The 16626-nt window shown below is 34.4% G+C and overlaps 1 protein-coding gene across 3 annotated transcripts in view; it reads left to right on the top strand.

Moving 5' to 3' along the window:
• NBN (nibrin) overlaps nt 1-16626 on the top strand; it is a 50850-nt gene that overhangs the window by 20220 nt on the left and 14004 nt on the right. For all 3 annotated transcript variants that reach the window (XM_004766978.3, XM_013063766.2, XM_013063767.2), the window contains 5 exons: nt 2732-2829; nt 5909-6032; nt 7603-7872; nt 9641-10082; nt 16077-16148. In XM_004766978.3, coding sequence (XP_004767035.1) covers nt 2732-2829; nt 5909-6032; nt 7603-7872; nt 9641-10082; nt 16077-16148 — 1006 coding nt within the window. The remainder of the gene's footprint in view (nt 1-2731; nt 2830-5908; nt 6033-7602; nt 7873-9640; nt 10083-16076; nt 16149-16626) is intronic.

The following is a 16626-nucleotide window of genomic DNA, read 5'->3' on the forward strand; positions in this document are numbered from 1 at the left end:
ATTCTCTTTCTAAAAGTTTGTCTTTTTAAAAAATGTTATATAAATGAAATATTATATACACTTTAGGACTGGTTTTTCTCATTCAGCAAAGTTTTTTGGAGATTCATCTAGGTTGTTTCTATCATTCATCCTTTTTAATTGCTGAGTAGTATTGAGAATATATAGATGTGTATATACTAGTTTTTGAGTCATTCTTACATTTTTTTCCAATTTTTGTTACAAATAAAACCTCTGTAAACATACATGTACAAGTTTCTTTGTGAATGTAAGTTTTCATTTCTTTGGAATAAATGCCCTAGAGTGCAGTTTCTGGATCATATGTTAATTATATATTTGTGTATTTTTTTTATTTGTAGAAGTTCTTTCCATTTCTCAATATTAATCTTTTTTTCACTCGTATATGTTGCAGAATTTTTACCACTTCATAATGTTTTACTGTGTGATACATGAAAGTTCTTAATTTAATATACTGAAAATTAACAACCTTTTCTTTCTTAGCGCTTTTTGTATTCTAAAAAAATCTCTTTCTATTCATAGATCAAAAGGATATTCACCTAATTTTTTACTAATTTGTTGCTAGTGTTTTGATACATTCTTTTTGAAATTTGCTTTTAAACTATTTGGAATTGATTCTACTTTATACCAATGTCCCGTACATACATAGGAATGTTGTTGGCTTTTCTCTGTTCCATTGGTCAATACGTCCTTATACCAATACCACATTTACCACATTGTCTTAATTACTGTGACTTCAAGTGAGTCCTCATATCTGGTATGGCAAATGTTGCTGGTCTTCTTTAGAAGCCTCCTGTTCATTCTTGGCTCTTTATTTTTCCATATACATTTTAGAATCATCTTTTCAAAGATCCTGTTGAGATTTTTATTAGGAATTCCATTGAATTCACAAATCAATTTGGTGAGAATTAAACAATTTTTACAATTTCCCTGTAAAGATCTTGAGTATCTTTTATTAGATTTATTCCAAGGTACTACATATTCTGTGGTAGATATTATGTATCCAATAGGTAGAATATAAATAGATAATATTAACCCTTTAATCACATTTTCTAGTTGTTTATTGCTAGTGTATATAAATTCAATAGACATTTAGATATTAATCATATCCTGCCGCCTTGGTAGACTCCCCTTTTTATTTGTAATGTATCTGTAGTCCTTTTTTTTGTAAAAATCATATTATCTGTGTTTCTATCCTTTTTTAAGCCGTATACTTCTGATGCTTCGCCTTTTTCTCTGTTTTGTACCTACCAGCATGTCTAGAGCAGAGGTAGTCTTAGGAGCCACATTTATCTTGCTACTGATTTTATTTTATTATTTTTTTTAAATATTTATTTATTTGACAGAGAAAGAGAGGTCACAAGTAGGCAGAGGCAGACAGAGAGAGAGGGGGAAGCCGGCTCCCTGCCGAGCAGAGAGTCTGATGCGGGGCTTGATCCCAGGACTCTGGGATCATGACCTGAGCCGAAGGCAGAGAGTTTAATCCACTGAGCCACCCAGGCGCCCCTTGCTATTGATTTTAAAAGGTTGTGTTTCCCCATTTAGGATGTTTCCCCATTTAGAATAATGTAATTATCTGTATAACATTATTATTAATTATATATTTAAAATGTTTTTACTTTATGGAGCCAATCTTTCTAATTTACATAATATATTTATTGCTTAAAAAAGTAAGATAATAAAATACCAATTTTGAATTGCCTGAACTGTCAGTATATATATGTGATCACTTGATTATAATACTTTAAAAATATATTTTCATATTATAATTGCACATATAGTTGAGTTCTGTTACATTAACCCAGGACATACAAAAAGCAAACAGTAGGCATTTGAAAAATACCTTTGAAACTACTACAACCACTTAAAGCATCTTTGCAATAAATATTTAAAGTAGTTTGGGGGCACCTGGTTGGCTGAGTCGGTTGAACATCTGCCTTCAGCTCAGGTCATCATCCTGGGGTACTGGGATGGAGCCCAGCATCGGGTACCCTGCTAAGCAGGGAGCCTGTTCCTCCCTCTTCCCCTGTGCCTTCCCCAGCTTGTCCTCTCTGTCACTCACTCCTTCTCTCAAATAAATAAATAAAATCTTAAAAAAAAAAAAGTTTTGTAGTTCTTAAACTCTGAGGTATAGTTTTATATAGCAGTGTTACTAAATTGTCTTTGTCTCGTTCACATAATAGAAAACAGAATGTAGGTTCACTATAAGATTCCTTTAAGAAGATTCCTTAATACATGTAAGTTTGGTAAAATGATTTTATTTACTAAACTTAAAATTACAGAACGTGTAGAGATACAGCTTATGATATTTCTTTGAACTTTTCTGTCTCTGTCCCTTTCTGCCCTCTTCTGTCTTTTAAGTTTTATCTTTGGATCCTAGTAATAGATGTGCTTATAAAAACTTATTTTATTGCTTCATCTGGTATTACTGTTTCCTTTTTCTGAAAGTGAAAGAATTTTAGAATTGGAAGGTTCTATCTCCTTTACTCTAGGCCTTTATTTTACAAGTGAGATGACTGACTTGCTAAAGGTAGTGCCCAGTATAATATTTCCCCAGTTGAGTAGGCCAGTACTCTGTGTATTTGAAATTCTCTCCATTACCATTAAATCGTGTTATCTCTTTTGGGAAGGAATAAAAAGATTTCACTTGACATCATGTTAATAGAGGTTGTTAGTTTTAATATATCATCATGCTTAAACTATTTTATTCTCATAGGCAGGGGCTTAGACCTATTCCTGAAGCAGAAATTGGATTGGCAGTCATTTTCATGACTACAGAGAATTACTGTGATCCTCAAGGCCAGCCCAATACAGGTAATGAAAACAATATTTTATTGATTTTTTTTTTTTAACAGCTGTTAATTGTAACTTGGTGATAAGCTCTGTGCACATTACTGTGTACTTGTTAAGGATAACAATTTTCACCACCTTTTGAAACTCATCTATTTACCATTTTATTTACTTGATAAATATTTGTGGCTGCCATGTACTACTGGGCACTGTTTCTAAAGAAGTGCTGAAGATACAGTGGTGAATAAAACAAGATACCTGTTACTGTGAACTTTATATTCTAAAAGTCAGGCTTCAAGCAATTAAAGGCAGATACAACTGATAGGTTCAGTTAAAACCAGCCACCAAGGAAAAGCTAAAACAAGACCTGAAATTCTCCTTGTACAGCTTCTGCTCAAGAGGTATGCCACTATCCGTTCTCACAGCCACTGCCGCACTTGAACTTCCCATTGTCTTCCTTTCCTGAGGGCTGTTAGAGTTGCCGGCAGTAATGGCCCTGCCTCCATACTCATTTCTACAGTTAATGTTTCACTTTGCCAGTAGAATCCACTTTTTCTTAAAACCTTTTACTAGCTCATTATTTATAAAATAAAACCCTAAGCCCTTCATCTAGAGTTCTGAGTCCTCAACAGTTTAGCCTTTCTCCTCCTGTCTTTATTTTTTATTTATTTTTTAAAAAAGATTTTTATTTATTTATTTGACAGATCACCAAGTAGGCAGAGAGGTAGGCAGAGAGAGAGAGAGGAGGAAGCAGACTCCCCACTGAGCAGAGAGCCCGATGCAGGGCTCTATCCCAGGCCCCTGGGATCATGACCTGAACTGAAGGCAGAGGCTTTAACCCACTGAGCCACCCAGGTGCGCCCTGTCTTTATTTTTTAAAAAATACACCTCCCTACAGTTTATACGTGCCGTATTATTTATAATTTCCACACTCCTCAATCTTGTTCATCCTGGTCCCTGTTCTAGGATGCTAACACTGCTCTTCAAAATTTGACTCATTTAGCAGATGCTCACCTCTTTCATAAAGTTTTTCTAAGTTGTTTTCTCTCCCATAATTCTTCTCCAAGTCAGAATTACTTTCTATACCCCAATGACGTTTTTGCATTCTAGCTAGACTTTCTTCCTACTTTGAAATATAAGCGGTTGGTTCCATGCCTTTTTAGCCACTAAATGAGTTATAAGCTCTAATTAATTTTGGATCCCCTGACAGCACCACCAAGCACAGTACTTTTTTGTACACAGTGTGAATATTTGCTTAATTGAACTAAATTATTGGCACACAGGATTATCTTTGCCAGTGTGGAGCAACAAAGTTTTATCATCCACTGTTGGAAATGTGTTCATGGCCAAAAGGGCCCTAGAGATCATCTAATCTGTCTTTCTATTAAAAGGTAAGCAAGCTCATAAGGCTGAGAGCAGTTAAGATTCCATAAATGATTCATGGCCAACCCAATCCTAAAATGTGAGTTTTCTGAACATTTAGACCAGTACCTTTTCTGTTGTATCATTTCAGATAGAAACAGAGTCATAAGTAGTGAAAATCAACATTTTAATTAGTAGTGTTACTTCCTGCACATACTTATAGATGGATCTGTGTAGGCTCCGAGTCCTAGACATGTGACTTATAAGCAGTTTTAGAATACAACCCATTGGGCGGGAATAGGATAAATGCTTGTGTCTCTCCCTCCCTTTCTCCCCTCCTTATTTTCTTCCGTCTATGTTTGTTTATGAATTCAGCAAGCATTTATTGAACATCTGTTACATACCTGTAATTATTTTAAATACTTGGGATAAAGAGGTAAGCAAATCAAAGCCCTGCCCCTATAGTATTTTTAGCAAGGAAAACATTGTAAATCTTTTGTTGACAAAGATTCCTTATTCTGGGATCCTTAGATCCAACTTACAGTTTCTTTTAGTGACAATATAAGCATTTGTAATTACTATTTTTTACAGACTTCTGTGTAAGCTGAAATGAATTCTAGGAATATTTGTGTTTAAGAAAATAACAATGAGCTTTTAATGAGATCACATAAGGAAAGTGGCAGAATTTGGAATCAGTAATAAACATTTACTAAGCACAACCTATGTCATGAGACCTAACCAGTGATGATTTAACTTAGATACTTAGTAGATGTCAACTTTTTAAATTTTTCATTTAATGATTTAATTCCATTAACTTATTTATATCTCTCATGTCCCAAACTTTGCTCAGGGACTGCAGATTTAGAAATGAAAAAGAACCAGGTCCTATCCTCAAGGAGATTCCAAGTCTAATAATGGAAAGTAACAAGTAAATAAGTGTAGTATAAGGTGATGATGATGATAACAGCTAATAAATGCATTGTACTTACTGTGTTCCAAGCATTTTTCTAAGTGCTGTCAATGTATCAGTTCATTTTGTCCTCAAAACAAGATGGTTCTGATGAGGAAGCTAAGGTATGGAGAGGTTAAATAGCTTAATGCATGCAGTTGATGAAAGTTAAGCATGCAGTGTGTTAAAAGTTAGCAGAGTGATGTAAAGGGTAGTATGGAAGCTGAAATGAAGGATACCTGATTCAGTGTGGAAGGTTCAAGGAGAGTATGCCAGAAGAGTATCACTTGACTTGCTATTCTAGTAAATTAAAAGATGAAGTAATCATTAATGGTTTTCTGGAGTGGCCATGGAATTTATACCTAAAATATTTATATTTTCTTTTCAAATAGTATTCCTTCAGAAAGTGAAACTCACATTAATTTTTATTTGTGTCAAAGTAGAGTTGATACTCTTTCTGTGGGGAAGAAGCACAGTTTTTGTCTTCTAACTCGAATCATAATTTGAATTATAATATAAGTTGATTTTATTTTTAAGTTGGTAATACTTCACAAAGGATTTGATGTAGCTTTAAAATGATTTGATTTAAATGATTCCATTACAGATGCCAACAGGCTGCTTTTATAGGGCCATTTCATTAAATATTTGTTGGTTCCACTGAGTGAAGATAGCTGTGTTCTGTGTTGGCCACTTGTTTCCCTCAGCATGACACAGTCTAGACATTTTAAGTGACAGAATGTCCATTTTGTGTCTAGCAGTTTTGATTCTTCCTTTCACTTGTGTCATTTACAGCACTGAAGAGGACTCCAGGGCCAGGCCTTTCCCAAGGCTTGTCAGTCAATGAAAACCTGGTACCAAGTGCCCCACTGAATACCACAACATACGTAGCAGACACGGAATCACAAGCGGATACATGGTAAAGCTTTATGGTTAACAAACTATTGCTATTCATAATATTAGTAAATTAATAGTATACTCAAGAAGTCAAGTCATTGTCTTTATCAGATCAGCTCTTAGGAGATAAAGCATGGGAGAATGGGGTGCCAGGGAAGATAGTACAGTAGGTCAAGGATTAGTAAACTTTATGTAAAAGTCCAGACAGTAAATCTTTTTGGCTTTGTGAGTGAGTGATCTGTGTTACAGCTACTCAGCTTTGCCTTTGTAGCATTAAAGCTGCCTTAGACAACATGTAAATGAATGTGTGTGGCTGTGTTCCAATAAAACTTAATTTATGAAAACAAGTGGCAAGCCAGATTTGGCATGTAAGCCATAGTTTGCTAACCCCTGTCTGATGATAAAGCTTTTTTGTTTTTGTTCCTTACAGATGTACATAGAAGGCTGTAAAGAATTACAGTACTTTATTTGTGATTGTTGAAGCAAGTTTGAAATAAATTTGTACTATAATATTGCCTTTATTTGAGTATAACTTTGGAGATACTTTCTATGTGTCTACCTGGCTATCTAAATAACTAATATTTGTTCATAAAGATAGTTTTCTAGTGGTTTACTGTTCGAAGAGGTTTTTGTTGTTGTTCTTTGAGGGTTTCATGGAGCAGGGGTAGGTCATTTGTATTCTGTGGTATTTTTCATTTAAGAGAACGTTTTGTGTTTTTAAGTAATACATTAATGAGCTACTCATATTGAAAAATACTTGTGATATCACTTTTAGGTCATATTTAAATTTTTAATACATTGTTTTTTTTATATTGAGGCCAGATGTAAGTTTTTTTTTTTCAGATGTAAGTTTTTAAAGAGAAACTATTAATGTTTTGAGAGTCATGTATATGACCAGTTTACTTCTTTTTCGTGAAATGAAGAATATTAAGGGCAGTTTATGTAACCATACATTGTGGAACTGTGTGTGTGTGTGTCTGTGTGTTTATTTTAAATATTTTTCTGGTAGTAGAGAATTATATTCTATTCTGGGGACTGCCATCTGGCTGAAATGTAACCATATCAGTTCATCTATATTCCTGCCATCTGGCTGGAATATAACCATATCAATTCATCTGAATCTAAAATCATCTCATTTAGATCTAAATGGGATCTAAATATCTCATTATGTATGATGCTGGAATTATAGGAGATTGTTCTTTTTTGATTTTCCTTTTTTATTAATTTTTTGCATGAAAATAATTGTAAAATTTTAAACAAAGCAAAAATTATCTAAGATTATCACTCAGTTTAATTTATTATAGAATACTAGGTTGATACACCATATATGTATGATAGTTTCTTATAGCAGAGTATGCCAGACATTGTATGCTATAGGGAATGAAGAAGAAAAAGTTATCATTTGTCTTTAGGGAGCTTTGATGAAAAAGGAGGGACTTTTTTGGTATAGTGAAATACATTCCCTTTAATTATAGTCTAAAGAGAATTATGTTCTAAAGCTGTATCACATTAGTACTATTTAGAAGACTTTTTTTCTTGATAAAAATTGCTATTAATCTGATTTTTTACATTGCATTCTTCTTTTGTTACAGTATGGATTTTAGTGAAAGACCTAAAGAAATCTCCAGAGTGGAACAGAAATTCAGAATGCCTTCACAAGAAACGCCCACTATGAAGGAATCCCCCAAAATAAGCTCTGATGATAATGATGCAGTATCAGATACCATGGAAAGGCTGAAAATCCCTACCTGTCAGCTTTCACCAACTAAATTCTCAGGTGTAAATAAAAGTAGAGATCAGCCTTTTCAGCGGCTGCAGACCAACTCCATCAAAAACTACTTTCAGCCTTCTACCAAAAAAAGGTATATTTTTAAATAAAACCTCTCTGTGTCTCTGAAAAATATTAATTATTAATATTAAAGTATTAATATTAATTATTAACTAAATATTTAGTCTGTGTTCTGCTTGGATATGCTTTGTGTAGAAAACGGACCCTTTGACTTCATTCCCTCTCAGAAACGTCCGTATCTCCTCCTTCACCAAGGTCATTATGGATAGAATCTCCCTCATCCCTTTTTTTCCTGTGTACCTTAAGCTTCTCTGTTGTTTCACTTTGCTGCACTCCTTTTGAAGAGCTTTCCCACACCTCAGTTCTTTGAACTTCTCTCACTTCCTCTAAAACCATGCTCCCTCAATTTTTCTCTCTTTTTCTAGCACTTTTAATTATTCTAGGTCCTTCTCTATTCAGAAGCTCTCTCTCACTTTTATTTTTTAAAACATTCCCTTGACTTGGTTCTTTCCTCTAGCTACTGCCTCTTGTTCTTCACAATCATTGTTAAATTTCTCAGAAAAGGAGATTATTGTTACTGCTCCCATTTCTGTATGAAGTATTTCTTAACCAGCAGTATTTCATCTTGACATGATGTCCTTGAAAGTAGCCATTGACATAGTTGACAATTCTGGTGGCCTTTTGGTGCTATTCAGTTCTTTCAAACCTTTCTTCTCTGTATGTGTTTTCTCAGTTTTTGTAGTGTGGGCCTCTTCTGGTGGTTTTGCCTCTCTCACTTTCCCCGTTGCCCCCTCTGGGGACTTTCCCTTTTTCTACCACTACTTTTTATATGCCGTATACTGTACCTTCAGAGTTTCATGACTTTATTACAGATGATCAATATATTTGGTCCTAACTTACCTCTTAAGTGTCACTTCTACTTTTCTATAGGAATTTTCTGCTGTTTTCCCAAATAATAGTCCTAAACCTTTTCCCCTCTGTCATTGAATATGTATTATTTTTGTTAGGAGTTCATTTTGTCAAAATCTTGGACTCTTTCTCTTTTACCTCCCCAAAACAGCACTGTGATTCTTATTTTCATTGTTTTATAAATTCTTCCCTTTTCATCTGTTTGTTTTTCCAGACCTCTGACTCATTCTGACCACCTAAATTATTACAGAATCTTCTTAGTCTGTCTAGCACACTGATAGTAGATTAGTATTATTAAAATACCACCTTGACTATTCCAATTTAACATGAATTTGGTTAACTTCTTGGAAGCAGAGATGTTTTCTTTGGACCTTAGTACAATTTAAATGAGTAAAGTACTTATTCAGAACTTAATGAATGAAACAATATTGTACAGAAAATTCTCTGTCATATATTCATATATTACTTGCAATACATAGTCTGTGCTGTATTCTGGATTTAGCCACTCTGACTTACTATCTTGAATCTGGCTCTCATTAATCCATCAGGTTTTATTCCTAAGGTATTTTTTACCTGCCTACAAGTTCCTACATTGTAAAGTAAGCTATTGTTTCCTGGCAACAAGTCCTTTGTATTTTTATATCTTTCTACCTTTTCCTCTGCTTTGATTTACCAGCTACTGCTGCTTTGGCAGAGAAGATAGGCCTCTCCTTATTGTTTTAGCCATTAGTTTGACAGTCCTACAAAAACATTAGTGTCCATACAAATTATGCTTTTTTTTCAGATGTCCCATTTTTTAATTTCCAGTGATACTAATTAATTAAATTAAGAATGTTGTGAATTCAGTGGGGAATGAATATTGTCAAACAAAAAAATTACTTAGCTGTGTTTATTTTCTGTTTTTGCTTTCTTCTCTCCTTTTTAAATCTAAGGGAAAGAGATGAAGAAAATCAAGATATTTCTTCACCCAAATCAGCAAGAATAGAAATGTCTTGTTCTCTTTTAGAACAGACACAACCTTCTGCACCCTCAGTATGGAAAAATAAGGAGCAGCATCTATCTCAGAATAAGCCTATGGAAAAGAAACCAGATAATTTACTTACAGATAGAGATTTAAAATCCACTGTGAAAAATTTTGCCAATCAGTTTCTTTCTTCAGAAAAACTAAGATCAGAAAAAAGAAAAGAAATTGATGATTTAGCCATAGAAGATGAAGTATTAGATCAGTTATTCAAGAACACAAAATCAGAGTTAGAAATTGGAGTGAAAGTTGAAAAACAAGAGGAAGTTGTCAATATTAGAAAAAAGCCAAGATTGGATATAGAGACAAATGGCACTTTTAATGAAGCAGTATCAGAAAATAACAGAATATCTGTAAGTAACATTTTTTAATGAGAAGTACTACAAATAGAAACTTAGAATGTTAAAAAGAAATTTGTGACAATATAAGCATTTATTCTATTTCCTTGAGGAAAATATTAATATCTTCAATATCCAGTATTAAGTATAAGAATTTGTTGGTTGATAAGGTAAATGTTAAAAATACAGTGTTTCTTCTATAGTAATAAGCAACAAAAAATAAATTCATGCTTATTATTATTCATGATTGTTTTAATAGATTTCCAGGCTGTACTGTTATTTTACTACTATATCAGACCTTTGGCCTTGATGGTAAGTATAGGAGATGCCTTAATAGAGGAAAACAAACACAGAAAAATGAAGAAAATTAGGAAAACAAACTACTAAATAAATTTTTAGCATGAAATAGGTATAACATCACAGGAATTTTTATTTTTATTTTGATATGTAATATCCTGTCCTGTTTTCCTGTATGTTGATAATTTGTCTTACCATTTCAGATTTTTTTCTATTTTATGTGTAGGTAAGTTGCCTACTCTCTGTAGAATAGTTAGGTCATCAGGTCTCAGAGAGCACTGACCACATGAAGTTAAAAGGTAATATTCTGATCTTTCATATAGGTCCGTTAGCTTCCCTCTCATTCATGGTTGTAGTCATCCCCTCCTATAAATGGCTACTGCATAAAGATAGGACTAAGTAGAAGGATAAGGATTAAGCAATTGAAAGTACAGTGATTCAGTAAGTATTTGTTGAGAATTAAGTATGGATCAAGCACTATAAATCTGTAACTACTGTTGAAAAAACAAAGTATATGTCCTGTTTAGCCAAAATATTGGCATCTTGTATGAAGGAGAGAATCCTCATTATTTCTTTTGAGTGAATCCTCAGTGCCCTTTTGTGGACCAGCTATGTCAGAATCAGCTGGTGAGCTTATCTAAAAATAGAGATGCCAGACCGAAACCCCAGAAGATCCTAATGTAATACATCCAGTTTTTTTTCCCCCAGAAAACGTTTCCTCATTTTATGGGTTAATAATTCGTTTTGCTGTCTTTAAAAATTCTAAAATCAGTGGCTTAAGGAAGATAGGATTGTTTTGTTTCTATAAAAGAAGTCCAGAAGTAGGTAACCAAAGCTGCTTGGAAGTTCTGTGGTATAAGTTTCTTAGGCATCTGTTTTTCTCTCTACAAGGTTACATCGCTAGCCATCATGTCAGCTTCACAGGGAGGAAAACGGTGGAGAGGGGACAGGGTAAAAACCTTTCCACTGAATTCCTCCTCACTTTGTAAGGAGCTCTGTCAGAAACTCAACTTTATAACTTCGTTCGTCGGCCAGAATTTAGTCCTGGCCCACACCACTCCCCAGCCCTCACCCTCAGTCTACAAGAGTATGGGACATGTTTCAGGCTTGGCACATTGCTGTCCGTAGCAAGCTAAGCATTAGATAAGAAAAATCAGATACTGATTTTTCAATTGAGAAACTTTAGAGAAAGAGGTATTCTTTATTATCAAAGATTAGCTGGCACTTTACAGAAGAGGTAAACTGAGTTAAGTGGATTTATATATCTTACAAGTTACTATCCTATAAGTTTAGTGGTTTCTACTGTAGTGGAAGTTAATGTGAGATTTAGTGAAATCCAAGGGTTGATTTCCTATGTTTAGTAAATTTATTTATTTATTTATTTAATGAATTTACTAAATTTATTTATCTCTTTTTAAAGTTATGTTTACTCTGCTTGTATTACAACTTGACGGTGTTATTTTAGGTCCGGACTATTCCAGAATCTGTGTTGAGACCACTTAATGTTACAAGCATTTAATGTTTAGAAAGTCAGACTCTATTTATATTATTTCGCTTACACCTTTGGAAATGCGTTTCCCTGCCATGTTCTTCTCCCTGTACTTAATTTAAACTTAAAAAACTTAATAGTTTTTTCTGACATGTTCTTCTTTTCTTTCTCTAGTTTTCTTGTCCTACTACCTGCTTTAACTTTTAATAGCCTTTTTTTCTTTTTTTAAGTTCTATCCCACATTGGTCCCCTGCTCACAGTGGCTACAGCTCTGTCTGGAAATGTTTGTGACTTTAATAACAGAACTCTTCGATTCCTCCTGTATGACTGCTGATTAATTTTCCTGAATACTCTACATTGGCTATACATTTTCCCAGGGCTCCTGGTCACCCAAGCAACTGGGCATTAGATCCCAGAGTGGAAGAGCCAGGAAGTGAGCGTTACACACCAGTAATACAGAAACCATTAAACAGTCTTTTGTCATCTAAAAAGACCATTCATTTAATAGCCAAGGTTTACATGCTTTGTAATGATATCAGGGAATACAGCCATTTTATTTTGCTCTCTGGTTCTGAAGCATAAATTTCCTTTGTCCTTATTTTACTATTTTAGAATTAATAACATTCTGAATAAAAATAGTTTTGCAGAAAACTGGAGAGTGAATAGTGATTTGATTGTGATACACAATGCTAAAAGTTAAATCACTGTTCTAGCACTGTACATTTTTTTTTTAAAGATTTTATTTATTTATTTGTCAGAGAGCGCGAGCAAGCACAGGCAGACAGAGTGGAAGGCAGAGTCAGAGGGAGAAGCAGGCTCCCTGTGGAGCAAGGAGCCCGATGTGGGACTCGATCCCAGGACGCTGGGATCATGACCTGAGCCGAAGGCAGCCGCTTAACCAACTGAGCCACCCAGGCATCTCTAGCACTGTACATTTTTAGTAAGAACCTGTTATAAGAGTATTTTTGCTTTCAGTGTAAGATGATTTTTGAAAATTTTGTATTTTGAGATAATTGTTGATTCACAAGCAGTTGTGAGAAATTATATAGAGAGATCCAATTATACCTTTATATATATATCCAATTATACCTTTATATATATATCCTATATATATATATATCCAATTATACCTTTATATATATATATATATCCAATTATATAGAGAGATATAGAGAGATCCAATATACCTTTCATTTTGTTTGCCCTAATTGTAACATCTTATGTAAGCACAGTGTAGTATCACAGCCAGGAAATTGACCTTGTTGCAGTTCATCAATCTTACTCAAACAATGGGAGATTATTATTATTACTATTTTTAAAGATTTTATTTATTTATTTATTTGTCAGAAAGAGAGAGAGAGAGCAAGCACACAAGCAGGCAGAGAGGCAGGCAGAGGTAGAGAGGCATGCTCCCTACCGAGCAAGGAGCCCAATGTGGGACTCGATCCCAGGACCCTGGGATCATGACCTGAGCCAAAGGCAGCAGCTTAACCTACTGAGCCACCCAGGTGTCCCTGGGAGATTATTTTTAATTCATTTTTATCATTTTGTTGGAAAGTCCTAGATGTTAATGGATTAAAGGAATTGCACTTAGTTTTTCTAGCTTTGTAAGTGATCGGGAAAAAATTCTCAGTCCTTTCATTTAAAAAACTTTTTGCAATTTTAAGGCAAAAATGTGATACTTCCCTTTAACATTGGATTCCTTACATATATTTCAGAAAAGTAATTTCTAAAATATGTTGATGGTAGAACTACTCTTTTTCTATTTTGGGATTTAATATAGATTCTAGCACATCTGTAAATTTTTTCTTTTTTTTTTTTTAAGATTTTATTTATTTATTTGACAGAGATCACAAGTAGGCAGAGAGGCAGTTAGAGAGAGAGGAAGGGAAGCAGGCTCCCTGCTGAGCAGAGAGCCCAATGCGGGGCTCTATCCCAGGACCCTGGGATCATGACCTGGTCCGAAGGCAGAGGCTTAACCAACTGAGCCACGCAGGTGCTTCTGTAAATTTTTTCTTAAAGATTTATTTATTTTAGAGAGAGTGGGGGCTAGAGGGCAGAGGAAGAGGGAGAGAATCACAAGCAGACTCCCTGCTCTGAGCATGGAGTTCATCATGAGGCTTGATCTCAGAACCCTGACATCATGACCTGAGCTGAAACCAAGAATCAGACACTTAACCTACTGTGCCACCCAGGCACCCCATAAGCTGAAATTGAAAGGTGTTGGCTAGATATTCCTGCTAGGTATATATTCATATGTGTGTGTGTGTGTGTGTATGACATTAAATATATTAAAAATTATATATATTATATCCGTATTATCCGTATATAATATAATTATGTATATAAATTAAATGTTATAAATTATATAGAGAGAGATTTTTAAAAAATATGACCCCTGTGCCTGAATCTTGGCCTTAAAATTTCCTAGTCTCCATAAAATGTAAACATGATTCATCATCTTTGTTTATATTCCTCTTCTTAAACGCACCCACTGTGCACAGAGCATCTTTTCTTCACCTCATTCTACACCCTCTTATTCTAAAGGTTTCCTCCTCTTTCTTAACTATAGCATCTTCCAAAGCCTAGTAGTAATACCTACCACTTACTGGATACCATCATTCTCTTTACAGCAGCCTTGCAGTGAAGCAGCAGTACTGTATGTATTGAACCGGTTAAGAAACTGACAGTAAAAAAAAAATAAAGAAAAGGGGGAAAAAAAAAAGAAACTGACAGTAGGAGGTCTTCAGTAACTTGGCAATGTCACTTAGCTGGGTTTTGAACTGGGATGAAAACAAAGGACTGCTCTGCTCTTTTGGCTGTTCTTTTGTCCGCTTTCTCAGAGTGTCATATATTCAGTTACTCTACGCAGTGGGCATGCTGACATGAAAGGCAGTCTGAGAGGGTACGTTTGATAGGCCTTTAAAAGGTAGAATCTCCAGGACTTGGTGATTGCTCAGCATGAGAAATAAAGAGAGAGGGAAGAGTAGAGGATAATTCTCAGGCTTAGAGTCTGAGGGCCTGGTAGGTTATGATATGATTCTCTGAGATAGAAAATAACTTGCTCAAGAGGATAAGCAAGTTCGAGGGAGTAGGGCAGGTTGGGGACAAGGTGTGGGGAGTAAACTGTTCTGATTGTAGGATGATGTATATGAAAGTAGTGAAAGAGCACATGATAGGCTTGGACTATAAATTTTTAATCTTACTGTTGAAAAAGGAAAACATTAGTTCTCCTTAGTCCCTAGGCAGACACAAAGTATTTACATTTATTTTTCTGCCCTTTTCTTTCTAATTTTCTTAGTACAGTTTTTCTTATTACAACTTTTATTACTGAATCATTGAAAATTTGATGTAAAACTATAAGCTCACCTACTATATCCCTAGGGATTATAGTATCAGAAAGCTATCTATGTACTATGCTTTCACCTGGAACCTGGTCTGGATATATGAATGTGAGGGATAGTATGACTGTTTACAAAGCAGTTTTCATTTTATTGCAGAAAATATCTTGAGCAATTAATATAACCCTGTTTCCTTTTTCCTGGATTAAGGGTGATTCAAAATTAAATACGAAACATAAGTTTAGGTAGAATCTTTTAACAATTTTTTATTTTAGACTATAGAAGTAATACATAGGGGTGCCTGGGTGGTTCAGTGGATTGAGCCGCTGCCTTTGGCTCAGGTCATGAGCTAAGGGTCCTGGGATCAAGCCCTGCATCAGGCTCTCTGCTCAGCAGGGCTCCTGCTCCCCCATCTCTCTCTGCTTCTCTGCCTACTTGTGATCTCTCTCTCTCTCTGTCAAATAAATAAAATCTTGAAAAATAAAGTAATACATAATTGTGTAGAAATATAGAAGACAAAAACTTAACAATTTGTTGATAATCCTACAGTCTAAGGATAACCATAACTAATACTTTGGTATTTTCTCTTTTAAATCTTATTTTGCAAACTTAGAATCAACTATTAATGCTATTCTGTACTATTTTATATTCACTTATTATCATTTCTCATATTGTAAAACAACTTATGTGAACTTAGATTGTTTCCAAGTCTTTATTTTTGTATCTCATACTACAATGTCTTTTTCTCTGTATATTTCTATTCTCATCTTATAGCTTCTCTAGGAAAGATACTTGAAAATCAAATAACGGGGTCAAGAACATAAATATCTTTAAAGGTACCATTTTGTAATTTCTATGAACAAAGTCTTTTTATTTCTTTAGCAAGAAAATGAAATTGGGAAGAAATGTGAGCTCAAGAAAGATTCACTATGGTCAACTAAAGAAGAACTATCTGTGAGGAAATTTTAATTTTTATAATCAATTTCTGTCAGCTTACATTCTTAGGATTAATTATTTCCCTGTCTGTAATCTTTATCTGTTTCATAATTATGCCTCCTCTGGAAATGGGTAGATCAAACCCATGATATACACAAAAAAACATGATACAACAAATAGAGTATGGAGAAAAGCCTAAGTGTAATTTCCTGCCTTCCACTGCATAGATGTGTGATCCTGAACAAGTCACTGTCACATTTCTGAACCTCAAGTCTTTATGAAATCAAGTTGACACTGTTCCAGCAGAGTGGCTGTTTATATCAAATAGAGTAATGAATGTAAAATATTTGGAACTGATAAAACACAATACAAAAGCTTTAGGTCATTGTTAACTAATTAAGAGTTCCTAATTGCATTCTGTCACTAGTAGATGAACCTTGTCTTTTGACTTTTCACTTTTTTCCTTTGTTTCCATCTTCATTTTAGTCCTGTTGCC

Source organism: Mustela putorius, unplaced genomic scaffold (assembly GCF_011764305.1).
Source record: "Mustela putorius furo isolate JIRA1106 unplaced genomic scaffold, ASM1176430v1.1 tig00003846_pilon_pilon_pilon, whole genome shotgun sequence".
NCBI lineage: Eukaryota > Metazoa > Chordata > Mammalia > Carnivora > Mustelidae > Mustela > Mustela putorius.